Source organism: Montipora foliosa, chromosome 7 (assembly GCF_036669935.1).
Source record: "Montipora foliosa isolate CH-2021 chromosome 7, ASM3666993v2, whole genome shotgun sequence".
Lineage (NCBI taxonomy): Eukaryota > Metazoa > Cnidaria > Anthozoa > Scleractinia > Acroporidae > Montipora > Montipora foliosa.
In genome coordinates this window covers 12,011,744-12,030,156 of record NC_090875.1, presented here as the reverse complement: position 1 = coordinate 12,030,156, position 18,413 = coordinate 12,011,744, and the positions used below count along the sequence as shown (strand labels likewise).

General features: G+C 38.8%; 1 protein-coding gene and 1 long non-coding RNA gene across 5 annotated transcripts in view; one reads left to right on the top strand and one right to left on the bottom strand.

Annotated features, from left to right (window-relative positions):
• LOC138010502 (NLR family CARD domain-containing protein 4-like) overlaps positions 1–18,413 on the bottom strand; it is a 51,725-nt gene that overhangs the window by 31,103 nt on the left and 2,209 nt on the right. Inside the window, exons 3-4 of one of the 4 annotated variants that reach the window (XM_068857482.1) lie at positions 15,825–15,978; positions 9,354–10,015 (exon numbers count right to left, since the gene is read on the bottom strand). In XM_068857482.1, the coding sequence (XP_068713583.1) occupies positions 9,354–9,996 (643 nt within the window). In that variant the 5' untranslated portion in view covers positions 9,997–10,015; positions 15,825–15,978. Of the gene's footprint in view, positions 1–9,353; positions 10,016–13,028; positions 13,925–15,824; positions 15,979–18,413 lie in introns of those variants that run through there. The other 3 variants (XR_011124485.1, XR_011124484.1, XM_068857483.1) reach the window with 3 other exon arrangements.
• LOC138010506 (uncharacterized) lies at positions 3,137–4,551 on the top strand. Its single transcript, XR_011124486.1, has 2 exons — positions 3,137–3,709; positions 4,109–4,551. It is a non-coding gene; the product is annotated as an uncharacterized lncRNA (long non-coding RNA).

Sequence of the window (18,413 nt, the reverse complement as noted above, 5' to 3'; positions counted from 1 at the left end):
AATACTAATAATAATAATAACAATAACAAGAAGAAGACTAACAACAACAACACTGAATTTCGAAGGGTGCAACTCGACGAGCTACCATCGAAAGATTACATAAGGTGCCTCTGGCAGCCACAAAATAGTGCATGAAAATGAGTTCAGAGCAGGGCACCACAGCCAGGTGTAATTAAGAAGGTGCCTAATGATGTACCTAATAAGGTGAAAAAACCAAATTTAAGGATTGTGGGAAACGTGTGCTTGTGAGGATAGATTTTTCTCTTTTAAATTATTGCGTCTTCCTTATTGACAAAATTTATACTAGACATTTGAGACGCCCTCTGATCAACCTCGAACTCAGGCTATCTCTCGTCTTCCCCCTTGTTGTTAAGAGTGAGACCTTGGTTGAACCTGGTAACGTGGTCAGCTGACAGCAACAATACCGTATGGTGGGTGGGGCTTCGAATTTAACAAAAATACTGACCAGGGGACGGATGGGACATTTATGCAAACACGGGTGATTTTGCGTGAAAAATGGAAGAGGTTTGGCCAAATTAAAAAGTGCAAATGTCTTCAAACTGCGTTGTGTTCCTCTGGCTATTTGCGTGGAGTATTCGTTTCTAAAGAAAGATTTGTTGACGATCTTGCCATCAAGTTCTTCCTCGTTCTTCCAATTCGATTAATTCTCTCTTGGTTGTTATAGCCGTTTCACCTCAAAATGCACTCTGCGAGACCAGATTTTATAGCTTGACCTAATGGAGTGGAAATTGCTGTTTTAGGAGTTAAGAGACTGGTCGACGATTCAGGAAATGCAGTAATTTAACCATTAACAGACCTCCATTTAAATCTGTACTTTTTGAAAGGGATTATTTTTCACGAAACATTCCGCTTGTAAACCAATCAGGAGGGTCTATTTTAATTGTGGTTTTCCCGACGGAATGATTCCGCCTTTCGACCAATCATGAAATTGTTTACAGAAATCAAATCAACCACAGACGGAACAGTCCGCAAGTTGACCAATGAGAAGAGGTCTTTCTGATCTATTTCAATTAACACGTCCTCTAGCGTTTATTTTAAGCACAGCCTTTACCTCGTCACGCACTTAAAATCGCACAATCGGGTTTTCAATTTGTTTCATTCCATGTATACCGTCGAATTTTCTTCGATTATAGTCTTTTATTTTAAACTGCAATTCATCTCCTTTGCTTGCATAAATTTTATAAAACGCAGATATTCTCTTGGGAATATTATAATGCGCTTTTGACTTGACAAGCCGATAAGACATCTACAGTATTTACATATCTCGTGTACATATCAAGCTTGTCTTAAAAATCTACACTCACGAGGCTTCGAAAAGTTGAAGACCTCAAATGTCTAAACCTTCAAGTTTAGTCTACAATTTCCTAATCTTCCTCTTGTGTGTGTATTTTATATGGTTTATCTGTAGTTTCCTCTTCGGCGGAATGATTCCGCCTTTCGACCAATCATGAAATTGTTTACAGAAATCAAATCAACCACAGACGGAACAGTCCGCAAGTTGACCAATGAGAAGAGGTCTTTCTGATCTATTTCAATTAACACGCTTTTACCTCGTCACGCACTTAAATATCGTACAACCATACCGTCGAATTTTCTTCGATTATAGTCGTTTATTTCAAACTGCAATTCGTCTCCTTTGCTTGCGTTGTCTCATTGGTATGTTTGCTTTGATTGTGCGAAATAGAACTTCATTCGATTTCGTTAAACACATGCAGAGATTTTATATTCTCTTGGGAATATTATAATCCGCTTTTGACTCGAAACATTCCGATAGTTTATTAGCCGATAAGACATCTACAGTATTTACATATCTCGTGCACATATCAAGCGTGACTTGTAAATCTACGCGCACCAAGCTTGGAAAAGTTGAAGACCTCAAATGTCTAAACCTTCAAGTTTAGTCTACAATTACCTAATCTTCCTCTTGTGTGTGTATTTTGTATGTTTTATTTGTAGTTTCCTCTTCGGCGGAATGATTCCGCCTTTCGGCCAATCATGAAATTGTTCATATCAACCATAGACGGAATAGTCGGCAAGTTAACCAATGAAAAGAGTTCTTTCTGATCAATTTCAATTAACACGTCCTCAGTCCTCTAGTGTTATTGATTGCGGTTTCAATTTGTTCAATTTCATGTATACCGTCGAATTTTCTTCGATTGTAGTCGTTTATTTCAAACTGCAATTCATTTCCTTTGCTTGCACATTTTCTTATTGATGTGTTTGCTGTGATGGTCCGAAAGAACACTTCATTCGATTTCGCTAAACACATGCAGAGATTTCATCAAATTACGCAGGTATTCTCTTGGGAATATCTCGCTTTTGACTCAAAAGTATTCCAATAGTTAAACATCAGGATCTACAGTTACTGTATTTACATATCTCGTGCAGTAAATCTACGCTCACCAGGCTTGGAAAAGCCAAAGACCTCAAATGTCTTGTGTGTATGTTTTATTTGTGGTTTCCTCTTCGGCTGAATCATTACGCTTTTCGACCGATCTTTATAATTATGTGTATCTTTTGTCCGTCGGCCACGAAGAATGCTTGCTCTTTTCCTTTCCTTTTCCTTTATAATGAAGTTGAAAACAACAAAAACCAATGACACTGACCGGTTCGAATTAATGAATCTAGAATCCTAATCTTAGGGTGCTCTTCTCTCCTTTTCGCAATGAACCGAAGACATTAAAGGAATTATTCCTCGTTAAACGGAAGGGCCATAATTGCGTGAATGTAATATTTTTTTCCAAACGGTGCCGCCTATTTAAAGGATACTCCAGAAAGAAGATCAGAGATCGGACAAATCAAAGTAAAAAATTTGCATTAAATTTACTCTACATGCAAAAGTTTTGGGCAAAACTTATTCTGTTTAAATTAAATTTACGATTAAATATATAAAAACGTATATACTGACACGACACGAAATGATCGCAAGCGAGCGGTTCCTGCTCTGCCGTATTTTGCTCGTAAGTCTTTCGTAGTAACTTGCATGTTGAAGTTATACATAAAATGTGGGAAAAGCAGTTTCTACAATGCATAATTTTTGTAAAGATGACATCTGCCCGAATCTCTGGTATCTACATTGTAGGATCAACGTTTTATTTACCTTGTTCTATTTAGAGTTAACTGATCACTTCTCTGATGTTTTAAGAAACACAAAATAACGGGAAGTGCAAAACGCTGTGGGTTGCGTTTTCGGCTAGTGGCTTAATTAATTCCCTTACACGTTAACTCGATTAGATTGGCATCTCTTTTCCTTCACTGAAAAAAAAAATTGAATAGCAAATACTGCATTATGAGCGCTTATTGATTGTAATAATATACTGAGTTGGTGATCCTAATGATACTTGAGTTCAGTGGAGAAATAATTGGTGGTGTGGTAAATATGAAAATAACCTCCGTTACCAAAAAGAGTTACCTATAACCGCAATGTTGAGTATTAAGTTTCAGGAATCTGACTAGACCAAGAGGAATCACGTCAGATTAGTTAATATTAGTAAGGCAATTTTCCCTACAAATATCCGGCAATGATCGAAGAACTGTTTTTCATCGGCGTTCAAACATGAAACAGTTTTTTCTTTTGGGGTTCATGAATTTTTATCATCATGCAGCTTACATTCTCAGACGAGCAAGTGGCTTCCTTCTTGGAAGAAATGGGAGCATTATCGAAGGGCACTTGGCCCTACTAGATACTGTAAGTAGAATTCTCTTGAATGTGTAATTATACTTTTACATGATAACATAATAGGGCCGTTTATACGAGTGAAAATAAGCCGCGGCTTACTCTGGCCACGGCGTACATAATACGCGAAAGGAACTATTTATACGAGTATTAACTCCCAGGCCAGGACAAACCGCGGCTTGCAAAAGTGGTGAACGTAGATTTTGTACCATTTATACGGGGTGTTCGCGTCTTATGTAAGCCGCGGCTTATTTTCTCTCGTAAAAACGGCCCTAATATCTCACGCGTTTGCGGAGAAGGGGGAGGGGTGAGTTCTTTTTATGAAATGCATTACTTTTAAGCTAATGATCTATTCTAAGCAATTTTTATAATCGATGTACTCAATCCTTTCCATTTTGTACCTACGTTTAGGCCAGACCACAGATGGATTACCTTACCAGATTCAAGTAGTGATTAAGCAATTTTCCCAAAATTTTAGTTTCGGCCATTTGGTGTGGTGGCGACTTACTGAATGTTATCTGTCAACTTGTAAGGGACTACATAGTGGTCACGGCGGTGGATTTCATAAGACAACAGCCAGCCATCACGGACAGCGTGATTGTGAACCAGGCATCGACAAACAACTCAGAAACGCCTTCTAGTACAACAGGTAACTTTCCATTATATTCCTTGTGTCCACACATGTCAGACGCCATAAGTCCACTCACAAATCAATTTTTCTTTCATCACTGAGAAATGCACTGAATGTTTTATTAGATTTTTGACAGACCAGAAAGGAAAAGGCAGTAAAAATGGAATGAAGAGCAGCAATTGAGGGCTGTAAATGCGCGTGTTAAATAAAGCTTTAGTTACTACTCTCCAGGCACATCGTTGTTTAATATCCGCTCATCACACCTAAACGGAATTCAGTCACACTTCAATTTCAACATGTATTTTTTCTCCTCCCTTCGTCTTATTGATAAAGATGGTACAACCAACCCCAACTCCACTGATAAGGCATTGTCAAGTAGCTTCTGTCTCTGATCAGTTATTTCTTTCCCTGACGAAAACGTTACGACCAGCTTTCATTGAAACAGAAACGTTTTGTGTTACTTAATGAACAATCCCCAAGATTCACCGGGTTGCGATCTTTCACTATAATGACCAAAAACTGCAGCAAGTAACAGAAATCGTAACGGAGATTATTTCCGGATGTCAAGGAATTACATAACAGTCATATCAGTTTACACCTCCAAACTCGATTGTTAGATCCCTCTCTGATCAGTTCGCTCTCTAGCACATATTTCAATTTTCATCTCTCTATTGGCTGAGCTCTCAATATAGTCCTGTAGAGACATTTTACTAGACGTTTCATCGAAATCAATGAAAGATACGTTTTTTTGCATTGAGCTTAAAAAATTGCCATCGTGCGGGCATAATGCCTGATGCTCTAACTGTAGCATTACCAAAAACTTGCTCGGACTGTTAGAAAAGAAAGAAAACATCCAACCAGTGAGTGGAAATTTCCCCTTGACGATTAACTGGTTGACCACATCAGATAGCCCACTTGCAGTGGAAGCTGTGGAGTATATATGTGATCCAGCAAATGAAGGCAAACCTATCATACAGCAATCTCCATGATCGAGCCAGGTGAAACAAGGATTCGTCATGATTTGTCTTTCTGATGTTCCGAAGTTCACACCCACGGTCTTCAAATGTCACCACTAACCAGTGTTACTTTTCTATAGGCTGGTAAAAGAAGCAAAACAATTAAGCGGAGGAAAGAAGCACGTCCATCAAAAAAGAGCGGAAAGAAATAAGGCCAAAGAAAAGGGAATTTTTAAAGAGTCTAACTAATCAGGGACTTGTCAATTTGTTTCAGTGTGTGGGTGTGTGTGCATGCCGACTGCCTTCGAAAAGGCGGCATCCTTAAAACTGGTGTACGGCAAATGCAAAATACAGGCCTTCACATTTACTCATCGGACAATCTTTTATCCCTGAAATAAAAAGTAAAAAGAACCGACATTTGCTTTAACGCAAGCTTCATGAAATCGGCGTTCCCTCGACATTCCACTTTGCCGGGTTCAGACTTTTCGTTCTCTCGTAAATTCAGTTGACAGCTTCAACAATTCTGAGATGGCACGCCCAGAACCCGGATCCAGTTGTTGCTGTAAATAACGGCAAATTAAATTCCAAGCAACCTCAAAACCTTTAGGAAGGGACTAGTAAAGGTTGCAAAAACTTAAAATTTCATTTGCATCGCAAATATGACAACAGAAAACACAAATGAATCCTACAATAATGCATTGTTTGAAAGAGGCGTAAGACAGCATCTTAGCTGCCTTTCTCTGATCTCTGCAATCGCCCGGTAAATCAAAAAGGAGAAATTTCTCCTCAGGCGATAACAGGCCGTCGATTAGTGACATTGCCCACTTTAAGGTGTATGTGACGTACCAGAAAAAAAGAATGCACCGGAGAATGCTATGAAGCGCGGCGCGAGTATTTTTGCCCTCATTACTGCAAAGAGGTCTGAATAGGAACTTATGGTAAGCTTTAGTGTTCTCCACCGGGCTGTGTTAACAACTGGCTATGAATAAATATATCATATTACATGGCTTTGTGATACATTTGTTATATCATACATTTTCGCGCCACATTTCGCGCCAGCGCGAACAGTAGATCCTGTCCGGCCCTCAATCTTTGCACCATGAAGGCAAATCAGCTTGCACTGAACGATTTAGTGCAGGGCTTTCGATGCGTGTATTTTAAGCACCAAATGAACTCGAGGTGCGGCAAATTAACAGCAACCTAGTGTAAATTGCTGTAGCTGCTGAAACACCAGTTACCTCGCAAACGCAACGAGATGCGACGTAAAGGACGCCTATTTACTTCAAACGAGCAGAGGATTGTGGTAGGAAAGGCAGGAAAAAGTGACTCGGGTAAGTAACAACCATCGTTTTGAAGCCTACTACTTAAGACATTTTTTGAAAGACAGTGTCTCTGGCGAATTCATAGGGTTGTTGGAAACAATCAAACATAAACGCACACTCAAGAGAAGATGAACCTTTGAGCTGTTTGACCTTCCCCGACCTGGTGAGACGAAATTTCCGCTTGATATGTACACATCGGATATCAATACGTAAGTAGGTGTCAGTTAGAAAATCTTTAGGCCAAATTAGCTAGCGGGAAGTTTCAGGTGAAACGAAGAAAACCACTGCGTTCATTAAATATCATTCAATATCACGTAACCCTCTTTGCATCACATAAAATGATGCTTTGGACCATCACATCGCGTGAATACAACAGGCAAAGTAAACGAGATGAATTTGCCAATTGAGTTAGGAATTTGTTCGAAAAAATTGACGAAAATTAGACGACACGGATAGCAGATAGAATCGAACAAATTGAAAACCATACAATACAACATATGAAAAGATCGTGAGTGACTTTGAAATTCTATCAGAGGAAGTGACGAATTTGCCGGTACTCCCTTTTTGGGTAGGTTGGCCTGTGCGTAAAGTGAACATCCGAGGAAGTGTTTCATGTAATTGAATAGATAAGAAAGACTTCTTGTCATTGGTTAACTTAAGTACTGTTATGTGGTTGATATGATCTCTGAAAACAATTTGATGATTGGCCGAAAAGCGGAATCATTCCGCAGAAGAGGAAACTACAAATAAAATATAAAAAAAATTACGAGTAAAACACAGACACAAGTGGAAGTTTAGGAAATTGTACTCTAAACTTGAAATTTTAGACATTTGGGGTCTTTGACTTTTCCAAACCTGTTAATTACACAAGCTTCATATGTACACGAGATACGTTAATACTGTTGATGTCTTATCGGACGGAATGTTTCATATTATATTCCCAAGAGAATATCTGCGTTTGATGAAATCTCTGCATGTGTTTAGCGAAATCGAATGAAGTGTTCTTTCGGTCCATCACAGCAAACATATCAGTGAGAAAATGTGCAAGAAAAGGAGATGAATTGCGGTTTGAAATAAACAACTACAATCGAAGAAAATTCGGCGGTATACATGGATTGAATAAAGTGAAAACCCGATTGTACGTTTATTACACCAGAGGACTGAGGATGTGTTAATTGAAATTGATCAGAAAGACCTCTTTTCATTGGTTAACTTGTGGACTATTCCGTCTGTGGTTGATATGATCTCTGTAAACAATTTCATGATTGGCCGAAAGGCGGAATCATTCCGCCGAAGAGGAAACTACAGATAAACCATACAAAATACACACACAAGAGGAAGATTAGGAAATTGTAGACTAAACTTGAAGGTTTAGACATTTGAGGTCTTCAACTTTTCGAAGCCTCGTGAGTGTAGATTTTTAAGACAAGCTTGATATGTACACGAGATATGTAAATACTGCAGATGTCTTATCGGCTTGTCAAGTCAAAAGCGCATTATAATATTCCCAAGAGAATATCTGCGTTTTATAAAATTTATGCAAGCAAAGGAGATGAATTGCAGTTTAAAATAAAAGAATATAATCGAAGAAAATTCGACGGTATACATGGAATGAAACAAATTGAAAACCCGATTGTGCGATTTTAAGTGCGTGACGAGGTAAAGGCTGTGCTTAAAATAAACGCTAGAGGACGTGTTAATTGAAATAGATCAGAAAGACCTCTTCTCATTGGTCAACTTGCGGACTGTTCCGTCTGTGGTTGATTTGATTTCTGTAAACAATTTCATGATTGGTCGAAAGGCGGAATCATTCCGTCGGGAAAACCACAATTAAAATAGACCCTCCTGATTGGTTTACAAGCGGAATGTTTCGTGAAAAATAATCCCTTTCAAAAAGTACAGATTTAAATGGAGAAGTACAGATTTAAATGGAGGTCTGTTCATTGTGAATAAACTTTTTTTGGTGTGATTTGCTTTTGCGTAGCCATTGTGCGAGCACAGTGAGGTCGGGTAATGCGCACCACACTTCTTTTACCTTCCCTCCCTGACTCATTAAATCTGTGATAGTGACAGTCTCGCGACTTTGCCACCCTTCCCTGTCGACCATGTTTTTTTTTACCTCTCATGATTTGGGTGGTCATGTGCCCAGGTTGAATCAGGGTCTCTCTCTCGACGACAAAGGAGGAGAAGAGAAAGGGCCTGGGTTCGAGGTTGCTATCTAATGTGTTTACCTAATAATAATGTAATGATGATGATAATAATAATAATAATAATAATAATAATAATAATAATAATAATAATAATAATGATGATGATGCTGATGACTTTATTAGTAGTACACCCATCAGGTGGCTCTTCACCTACTAATTTCAACAGAAAGCAAACCTTGGTTTTTAAGGAGAGCGGAAAACCGGAGTACCATGGGAAAAACCTCTCAAGCAACGTAGGGAACCAACAAATTCATAGTCAAGCCCCATATGACGCAGAGTCTGGGAATCGAACCCAAGCAACATTGGTGGGAGGCGAGTGCTCACACCACTGCACCATCCCTGGTGTTACATGGTTGCAGACATTAAGGGAAACCCGCATCTGCTTCTACAGACAACTATTACGACATTAACAACTGATTCTGGCCTTATCCCCAACTCTCCTTCTCTGTCTCTTCTCTATTTTTACTTGTGTTTATTTAGAAATCTCGAAGAGCCTACAAAATACATATTTCCGCTAACTCTTGAGATTAAGCCTACCTTGGAGTTCTTCAAGTTTCTCCTTGATGCTATCATCATCTTTCTTCCACTCCTTCAGCAACTCTCGGTAACGCTTATCAACATCCGGATCCATGCACTCAGTTTTTAGTCGGCTTATGACAGTTGCATAACTTGGGCCAGATCCAAGTGCCAGAAGTGCATTGCTGATATCATGCCATAGCCCATTGAATTCTGAATCACTAACAGAAGCCTGGCTGATGTGAGCGACATTGTTTCGATAATACTTTATTCTTGCTATGTTAGCTTCAGTGCTGTTATCAGAAACTGGGGGAAGCTCGTGCCAGTTTCCAGTGCTAGCAGGAGGACTTAAGTGGCATATATGCCTTAGCAGCAAACTCAGAAGTGTAATGTCAAAATTGGTTGACGACACAGATGGAGAGGTGGTTGCAGGTGGGTAGAGCTTATCCCACTGTGAAGGATATAAAACTCTTTTTTTTCGCAACAATTGCAATGTGGTGAGGGCAGGATCAGTTTTCAAAGTCACGTGTAGATTGGATGGAAAATGTATTTTGTCAAAGGTGTCTCTGAGGACCTGGGTTCCCACGTCCACAAGAAGGCGGCACAGGCGTGCATAGTTAGTCCCCTCCTTGGTTGAGGGAAAGGCCCCTGGGCCAGATGCCATTTCTGACAATGTCGCGTACCTAAATGTGTAAAGTAAGTGTCATTTTTTGGAAATCAAATCTGAAACCAAAGTTTAACTTATCGAGCGGAGGAAACAGGTGAAATCCAGACTATTGTAGCACTTACAAAGTGGATTGAGGAAATGCAGGATTTCGGCCAAAATGATGACGAAAAGAAAGCTAGATTCCTGCTTTAAATGAATCAATTACAAAGTAAACTCTGTTTCGTGAATTGCATCTCAGATAGCACGTTATTGAGAGCGACAAGAATGGCCTTTTTGTTGTGTCAGATATTATGTATTTTTTATTTTCGGACGAACAAGCTACTTCATGGGTTATGCATTCTTAATGCCCAACTTGCATACATGTACATTTTTGATACTTTTGTCTTCTCTTGAAAATAACTTTATTCTGATTGGTCATTCTTAACAGTGCATGCAGAGCAAAAGAACGAAGAAAGATACGCGTAAGGGTTGTACGGGAGAGGCAAGCTACTACTCATGGGCTTCTGACATTAAACTTAAGTGACATTCAATGAAAGAATTATCTCAATTTCAGGCTTTGTTCCATATCGACCCCTAATTGAATGACACATTCCAAAAACGTGGACCATCAAGATCATTGCTACAATTGCAGGTCTTTCTCTAAAAGCCGGCTACCGTTGGAGCTCCGGTGGCTGTGAAGCATGAAGTCACCGGCTAGTTGGCCTACAACTTCTTCAAAAGCAAACCTCTTAAGATTTTTACAGTCTAACCACTCAATAGTGAAAAAATGCTCAAAATTGCCTACAATTGTCTTGGGAATTTCTGTTAGTATAAACCATACATTTCTTTGTCTTGCGTGTGTTTGCAATGACAATCCCGTTCAAAAAACCTTTCCCGCCATTTTCAGCGTTATCATACTAAAAGCGGTGTCTGACACGGTCAGTGTAAAACGCAGACTGCAGAGCAGGGGTAAAAAGGAAAATGAGGGTTATACATGTAATGTAACTGCTGAATTTTTTAAAGCCCAAACCCTTAAAATGCTAACCTTAGGCCTAATTAGGCATAAAACAACATTTACGCATAACTGTTAACATTTCTAAAGGGTTTGGGCTTTTTCAACAGTTGCATTATTATCTAGGCCTAATTCAGGCTAACCGAATTTCCATGTTACTGACGGTCTGCACAGTCTGCAGTCTTGCGTTTTTCAGTGTCCCATTATAACTGCATTTTACCCCGGTCTGCAGTCTGCATTTTACACTGACCGGTGTCTGACACTTGCAGACTGCCAACTTAATGCACACCGAAAACTGCAGTCTAACCCTACATCACAGTTATTGAAAGCTAACTGTTTTAAAATGGGTTCTTAGACTTAAATACTGTTGATCAATGCAGATATTTTCTATCAAATAAACTATGTACGTATGTATGCAGTCTACAGTTGTCATGCACCTCACTAAAAGTAAGCCTTGCTTTAAAAAAGATGGCAGCCAAGCGTGACCAGATTGTTTGCAATCACGTTCCGGAACAGACATTTTAATTTTCATTGCCTTTGGATGAAGTGAAAGTCTTGAAAAATTAAGACTGTTCCTTTTGTTCATAAATATTTTGTCATTTTATTGACTTAATGGCTGCCTTATTGCCACAGCCACCTACTCTCATATGGGTAGACACCCACTCAAAATGTTATTGAAAGCACCTAATTCAATTGGCACATGCCCACAGTAAACAGTCTTGCATCAGACACCTGAACCACGCTATCAAGTTGAACATATACCCCAGAGACTGCCAACAAAGTCATTAACCCACAATGCAAGTTGTTTCAATAACTACATGTACCTTGTATACTATTCCGAAGTATTGACTCCATCATGCATTTGCATCATGCATCAATACATTCCAATACCATTTCACTTGAAGATGGCAGCAAACACCGTTGAGTGGGCCCAATTCTTTGATGAATTGCTCCATTTAATGGCGGATTATGAAGCCTTTTACTACTCAACAGATTTCTATGTTGCAAGAAAATACACATTTTTGAATGGAATCAGTTCTTTTCGCTCATCAACAAGTCATACCTTTAGCCACCGAGGCAAGACAAGACTGTGCTTTTGTTGTGCAATTCATGTAAATTTCAACAACGTTCATACTTTGTTTTCGAATGGGCAACAATAAAGGAAACTTAAACAGGTACTAACCTGGGGTATCTGGGGTAGTTGTTGACAATTAACATAGTTCAGTTGTTTGATGCAGTTTGGTTACCTTATGTGTGATGGGAATCGCAGTTCAAGTTGTTGGAAAGCTTTGGAACGTGCCATTGAGTTTAGGGTCGATGTGGAACAAAACCTGACACTGCAATCATTCTTTAATTGAAAGTACCTCAAATATCTCTTGGCCTTGAAAGAAATGTTGTTGAATGTGAGGACTTAATTTTGTAGAGGTTGCATAAAATTCTTTCTTGACCTTAAGAGAAAATCCACTGAACACGACTTGCTGCAGTAACCAGTCACAAGCACCCCTCAACAACCTTTTTTTCATCCATTGAAACTAAATTTGAATGGACGTCAATCAAATGTTTCCAGTAGTCATTTGATGGAAGTCAAATTCGTCATGAAACATTTGATTGACAATTCCACCCAAAGTACGTTGTTGAGGGGCGCATGACTGTTAACCGTGCTGTAAAATTGTCTTCACCTTATAAAGAGAGGGTCTGAATGGGGTTTAGTGTTTAGTAGTTATTTGAAAATAATTTTTAGTGTTTGCTGTTAAATTGGCCATTTTTTAAAATAATGTTGACTGTTTCTGGAGAAAATACTGTCAATAATAATTATTGTTTGGAGGGTTTTTCGTGAAAACCCCATAGTCTTTAATAATAATAATAATAATAATAATAATAATAATAATAATAATAACAATAATAATAATAATAATAATAATATTATTATTATTATTATTAATATTAATAATAACCATGAATTTATATAGCACAGCTTAGCAATGTTCAGTTAATAAATGAAATACCTCAATGTGTAATAAATAGGATAGGATAGGATAGGATAACTTTATTTAGACATGGTAAACTCATCAGTCGCAACTATAAAAACCTAATTAATTACCATAATTATTACAAATTATACAACAACTACAACTACATTATTCAAAATTGCTCTAAATAATCAATAAATGTAACTATATTAAATGACAAAATAAAAACCTGCTTTACATGAGTGCCATGTATAGAATTGTAGATTAACTTGATGAAAAGAAACGCTCGCAGCCAGCCCAGAACGCTCTAAGGGAGTCAGCCTGCCGCAATTTGATTGATAAATTATTCCAAAGAACTGCTCCAGCGTAGCTGAAGCTATTTTTCATATAGTTTGTGTGTGGCTGTGGGATATCTGGTTTGCCCTCTGTGTCCCTTAAGGAGTAACTGGAGACGCTACTATGGTCAACAAATTTGGAACTAAAGGTTTTGCCGCAACATCCCCAGACAGAATCGCAGTAATCAAAGTGAGGCTGTACTAAAGACACAAAGATTGATCGGAGAGTCTCATGTGGAACGAAAGACCTCATTCTCTTCAACGCTCCAATACCAGACACGATTTTCTTACATAAAATCTCAACATGAACATTCCACTACATGAACATGAACATTCCATACATAAATAAGTGAGAAAAAAAAAAACAAAAACAATATAACATAATTACTATACTTTATTTATACGACTCTCTGAGTTGCTGTCATATTAATCCTTGTGCAGTCAGGTAGATCAGCTATGTCACCAGCAGCAACATCCACAACAATGCTTTTGTCCACAATTCAAAATAATGTGATTCTGGTTACGCCATCATCATGATCTGCATCAGACCATCAGAATTTATTAAACTGCGTACATTCCAACTTGAGAATATCAGACACTGCTCTGGGATGGATTGAAGATTACCTATTCTGTAGATGTCAACGAGTATCTTGGTATAGATGGTGGTGTATCAAACATTTTTGATATTTACCTGTGGAGTACCACAAGGCTCATGACTTGGTCCTTTAGGCTGCATTCATTATGTATACTAAAGGGGAGGGGGTGGAGGATTTTGAGGGGGGATCTAAAAATTTATGAGTTGGAAAAGGGGGATGTCAAGTTTTTTTCCTAATAAATTTTATTTATTTATATATTTCAAGATTTGTACATATAGAATATATACAGGTGTTAGAACAAAAGAATATAGCATCCCCTACAAGGTTCAACCACCTACCCAACCCCATAAACCAAGAAACAGTATAAGTATATTTAATTAAATAAAAATAACTAACAAGAACATACATTTCTTATATTTATTCTTCTGCATTTTGGACAAATAATCTTGTACCATCCCCACCAAAAACGTAATACAAACGCCAAAAGAAAAAGGAAGGCATGCTACCGGTAATCATACATGTATATATGTAAGAAAGTGTTGATAATATAATGAAATTCAAACAAGAAAACCTTTGTTCTATAATATAACTGCAACAATAATTTATATACATATATAAGGCCCAATAATTATGTGTATATTGTCAATCATTATCATTATAAATGTAACCATCCTGATCATCATCATCGTCATCCTGATCATCATCACTGTCATCTTGTTCATCACATAAATTGTCATCCTGATCATCATTTTCATTGCCACCCTTGCCAGAATTATGGTCACAGCCATGGTCATCTTGTTTATGTTGTTCCAAACAAACATCAGTAAGGTGAATATGCATATAAGACAGCCCCATGAAATTTGCTCTATAGAGCATACTTGGCTATTCTGCTTATTTTCTGGTTATTTCTGTATATGACTTTATTTAGAATTAAATGGAACATTTAAGTCTCTCTGTTTGTGTATGGAGGTGGGGGGGGGCATGTTTTTCCTTCTAATCTCTGCACCCCCCCGTAGTATACATAATGAATGCAGCCTTACTATTCATTATATACAGAACTGATTTATTTCGTATTGTTGATAGACATCTCCCACATTGCCACGCTGTTGCTGACGATACACAGCTACAGTATATCTATCATTTAAACCTGGATGTGCCATTGGTGAATCTGAATCTACTCAGCAATGCAGGCATGTATCTGCGACATTTAGGTAGAAGTGGTTGGTGCAGAATATACGATGATGACAAGACCCAGTTCCTACTCGTGAACTCGTAAACAACTTGCTAAACAGTCAGTGGACCATCTATCTGTTGAAAACTTCACTATAATTACACAGCTATTTCTGTCAAAATTTTTGGGATATGGATGGACTCTGAACTATCCTTAGAGACGCAAATCAATAAAACCTGTTAATCTTCTTTCTTTTATCTGCATGTACATACATATTATATAATACATACATAAATACATAGTTTATTCAAGATGCAAAAGCCTAAGTTACAAAAGACAGCTTGAAGGGGAAGTTAAGAGGTCATCCCTATGTTAATACTCGAGCTCCCCAACATAAAACAAGCAATCTTGGATTTCTTGAAAAGGAAAAACTAGAGGTTGACCAAATGAAGTTTTACTGGAAAAAAGTATAAAACTATGTAACATAAGACGAATAAGGAAATTCCTGAACAATGAATGCTCCGCCCCTCTGATCCATGCATTCATGACATGTCATGTTGACTACTGTTTAGTAAGTGAGTCTTTATTACGGTCTTCCAGCCTACCAGATACTGTACATGTAGCCAAATTACAAAGGATAAAGAAATATAATATCGCTGCTAGAATTGTTTGTGAGGTCCCTCGTCATTTGCACATTATGCCCATTCTCGTTTCGTTACACTAGTTTCCTGTGAGATTCAGAATGATCTACAAGATACTTACCATCACCTTGAAAGCCATCCACGGTCATCCTTGCATACAGAACCCATGCCCACAGTGCGCACAGCAGTCAAAACTGAGCTATCCAGTAAATCGTTTTCTCTTTCAAAGCAAACGGTGCATTTCTGTGTGCAAACGACGTTGTTGTTGAACTACCCTGTCGAAAGGACGTCACCATAGTCTTTTTTCGAAGTTAACACAAATAAATACATTATCAATACAGTCTTCACATTTTCTTACATTTGAATCGAAAATATCATATTGAATTTGTCTTAAAATTAGTTAGAAAAAGCACAAATAATATACTAAGCACTACAGCTAATGTTCGAATCGCCACTCGCCGGCAACCCAGTTTTGGCACCAAACTTTGTTGACAAAAAAGTTGCCACAAAACCTTTTAAACCGGGTTTTCTGGCCCTTTGGTTGGGAACAAAAAGGAAAAAGGAAAGGAACTTTATTTTAATGTCTCTAGAGTCGATTTAGCGCTGGAGCACTAATTGGTGACACTGTATAGTAAAATTATTATTTAACAATGAACGCAAATGAAGTCAAATGTTGGTTTTTGAGGAGAGGGGAAACTGGTCCGGAGTACCTGGAGAAAACCTCTCGGTGCAGAGTAGAGAACCAACAAACTCAACTCACACATGACGCTGAGTCGAGGAATCGAATCGAGGCGAGTGAGCTCACCACTACGCCATCTCTACACCCCTGACGTGACGTTGGATAGCACAGTTTTTTCCGCTCGCTGAATTCTGATTGGTAAATTTAAATTTCAGTAGCTCTTGCTGTATGCACGGTGCACCAATTTACATCTGTCAACTTATCAGCATTAAGGAAGAATCTATTTATAACTTAAGATCCAACAATGAACTACTCCTAAGCGTACACTCAACCAAGACTCATAAAACATCTTTCAGTACCAGAGCTTTTGCCCCTGATGCTCCAACACAGTGGAATTCATTGCCACAAGGAACAAACACAATTATGACACTTTTAAGAAACATTTGAAAACATCAGTGAGAAAGCTTTTAATCTGAATAGAATTTAAATGATATATATAATATGTATATATTAACTAACTGCAGACAGTACTGTTGACAGCCTTCTGGGCCTCATCAGTGCAGCGCTGATGTCAAAGTTGGAGGTTAAGCTTATAAAGCCACCCCAAATGTCCCACACATGTGGTACATCTAAGCCATGCCAGAGTGCTCAAACTAGCGAGCTATATATATATATATCATAGTACTGTCTGCAGTTAGATATAGCTGTTTGGCATTACAAAGCTTTTGCTTTCATGTCCAAATTGAGCACTCTACTGGGATGAGTCATTGCCGCTAGCAATTGCGCATGCTCACTAGCTTGCTAGTTTGATGTACCACATGTGTGGGACATTTGGGGTGGCTTTACAAGCTTAACCTCCATCCCAGACATCAGCTTTGCACTGATGAGGCCCAGAAGGCCGAAACAGTACTGTCTGCAATTAGATATAGCTGTTTGGCATTACAAAGCTTTTGCTTTCATGTCCGAATTGAGCACTCAACTGGGATGAGTCATTGCCGCTAGCAATTGCGCATGCTCACTAGCTCGCTAGTTTGAGCACTCAGAGTGGCATGGCTTAGATGTACCACATGTGTGGGACATTTGGGGTGGCTTTACAAGCTTAACCTGGTAAAATTTAAGAATCCGATCCCACCAACGCGTCGGCCGACACACCACCGACACACGACCGACATGTCGGCCAACACACTACCGACACGTCGGCCGACACACTACTGACGCGTTGGCCGACACACTACCGGCGCATTGGCCGACACACTACCGACACGTTGGTCTAAACACTACCGACACGTTGGTCTAAATACTTACTCTTTATAATTTTGTTAGTTCTTTCAGTTGGAAGCAAGAACAACTCCATAAGGAACGACGAAAACACCATTGGCAAAATGGAAACACTAGTACCTAGGTCTGCTCGATGTTTTGGCAAGGGTCGGTTGCCAAAGCGGGGAGTTAATTTAAGTCCACGGTCTTCCCTAAGCCCCCAAGCTTAATTCCGGCATTCAGGACTTTGTTGGAACAGATTGTTCTTAGCTCACCCAGCGCACGGACCACAGTAGGCTTTGAAAGGCTCGTAAGTCGCGCGATTTTGCTTCCCGAAATCTGCATAGCCCAGAGGAACATCAGATGCAGCCAGGAACTTAATGTGATAATAGATCCCTCGAAGAAGGATCCCGACCTTATTGAAAGCCATGTTCGACATCGCTTATTCGTACAGCGCCACATGTATCCGTCTTTTACCCGTGTTGTCTCTGTAAGTTCCATCTTAGAACCACATCGGGAACACTGCTGACAGCTCGCTAAAATCTTTTGACTCACGCAGAAATTAAAAAGATTCTGAAAATTTCCCAGTATAACTAAAAGATCATGGAACTCCATGTCGTATAAAGTCGTGATCAAAATGCTAGAGAATAATGAACTTAGGATCAAACTTCCGTTAATTAAACCAAACACCGTTGCTTAAAAACAGCGAATCACAACGCTTCTTATTAAACCAATCAAAGTTAGGATCGAATTAAACCAATCACAACGCTTCTT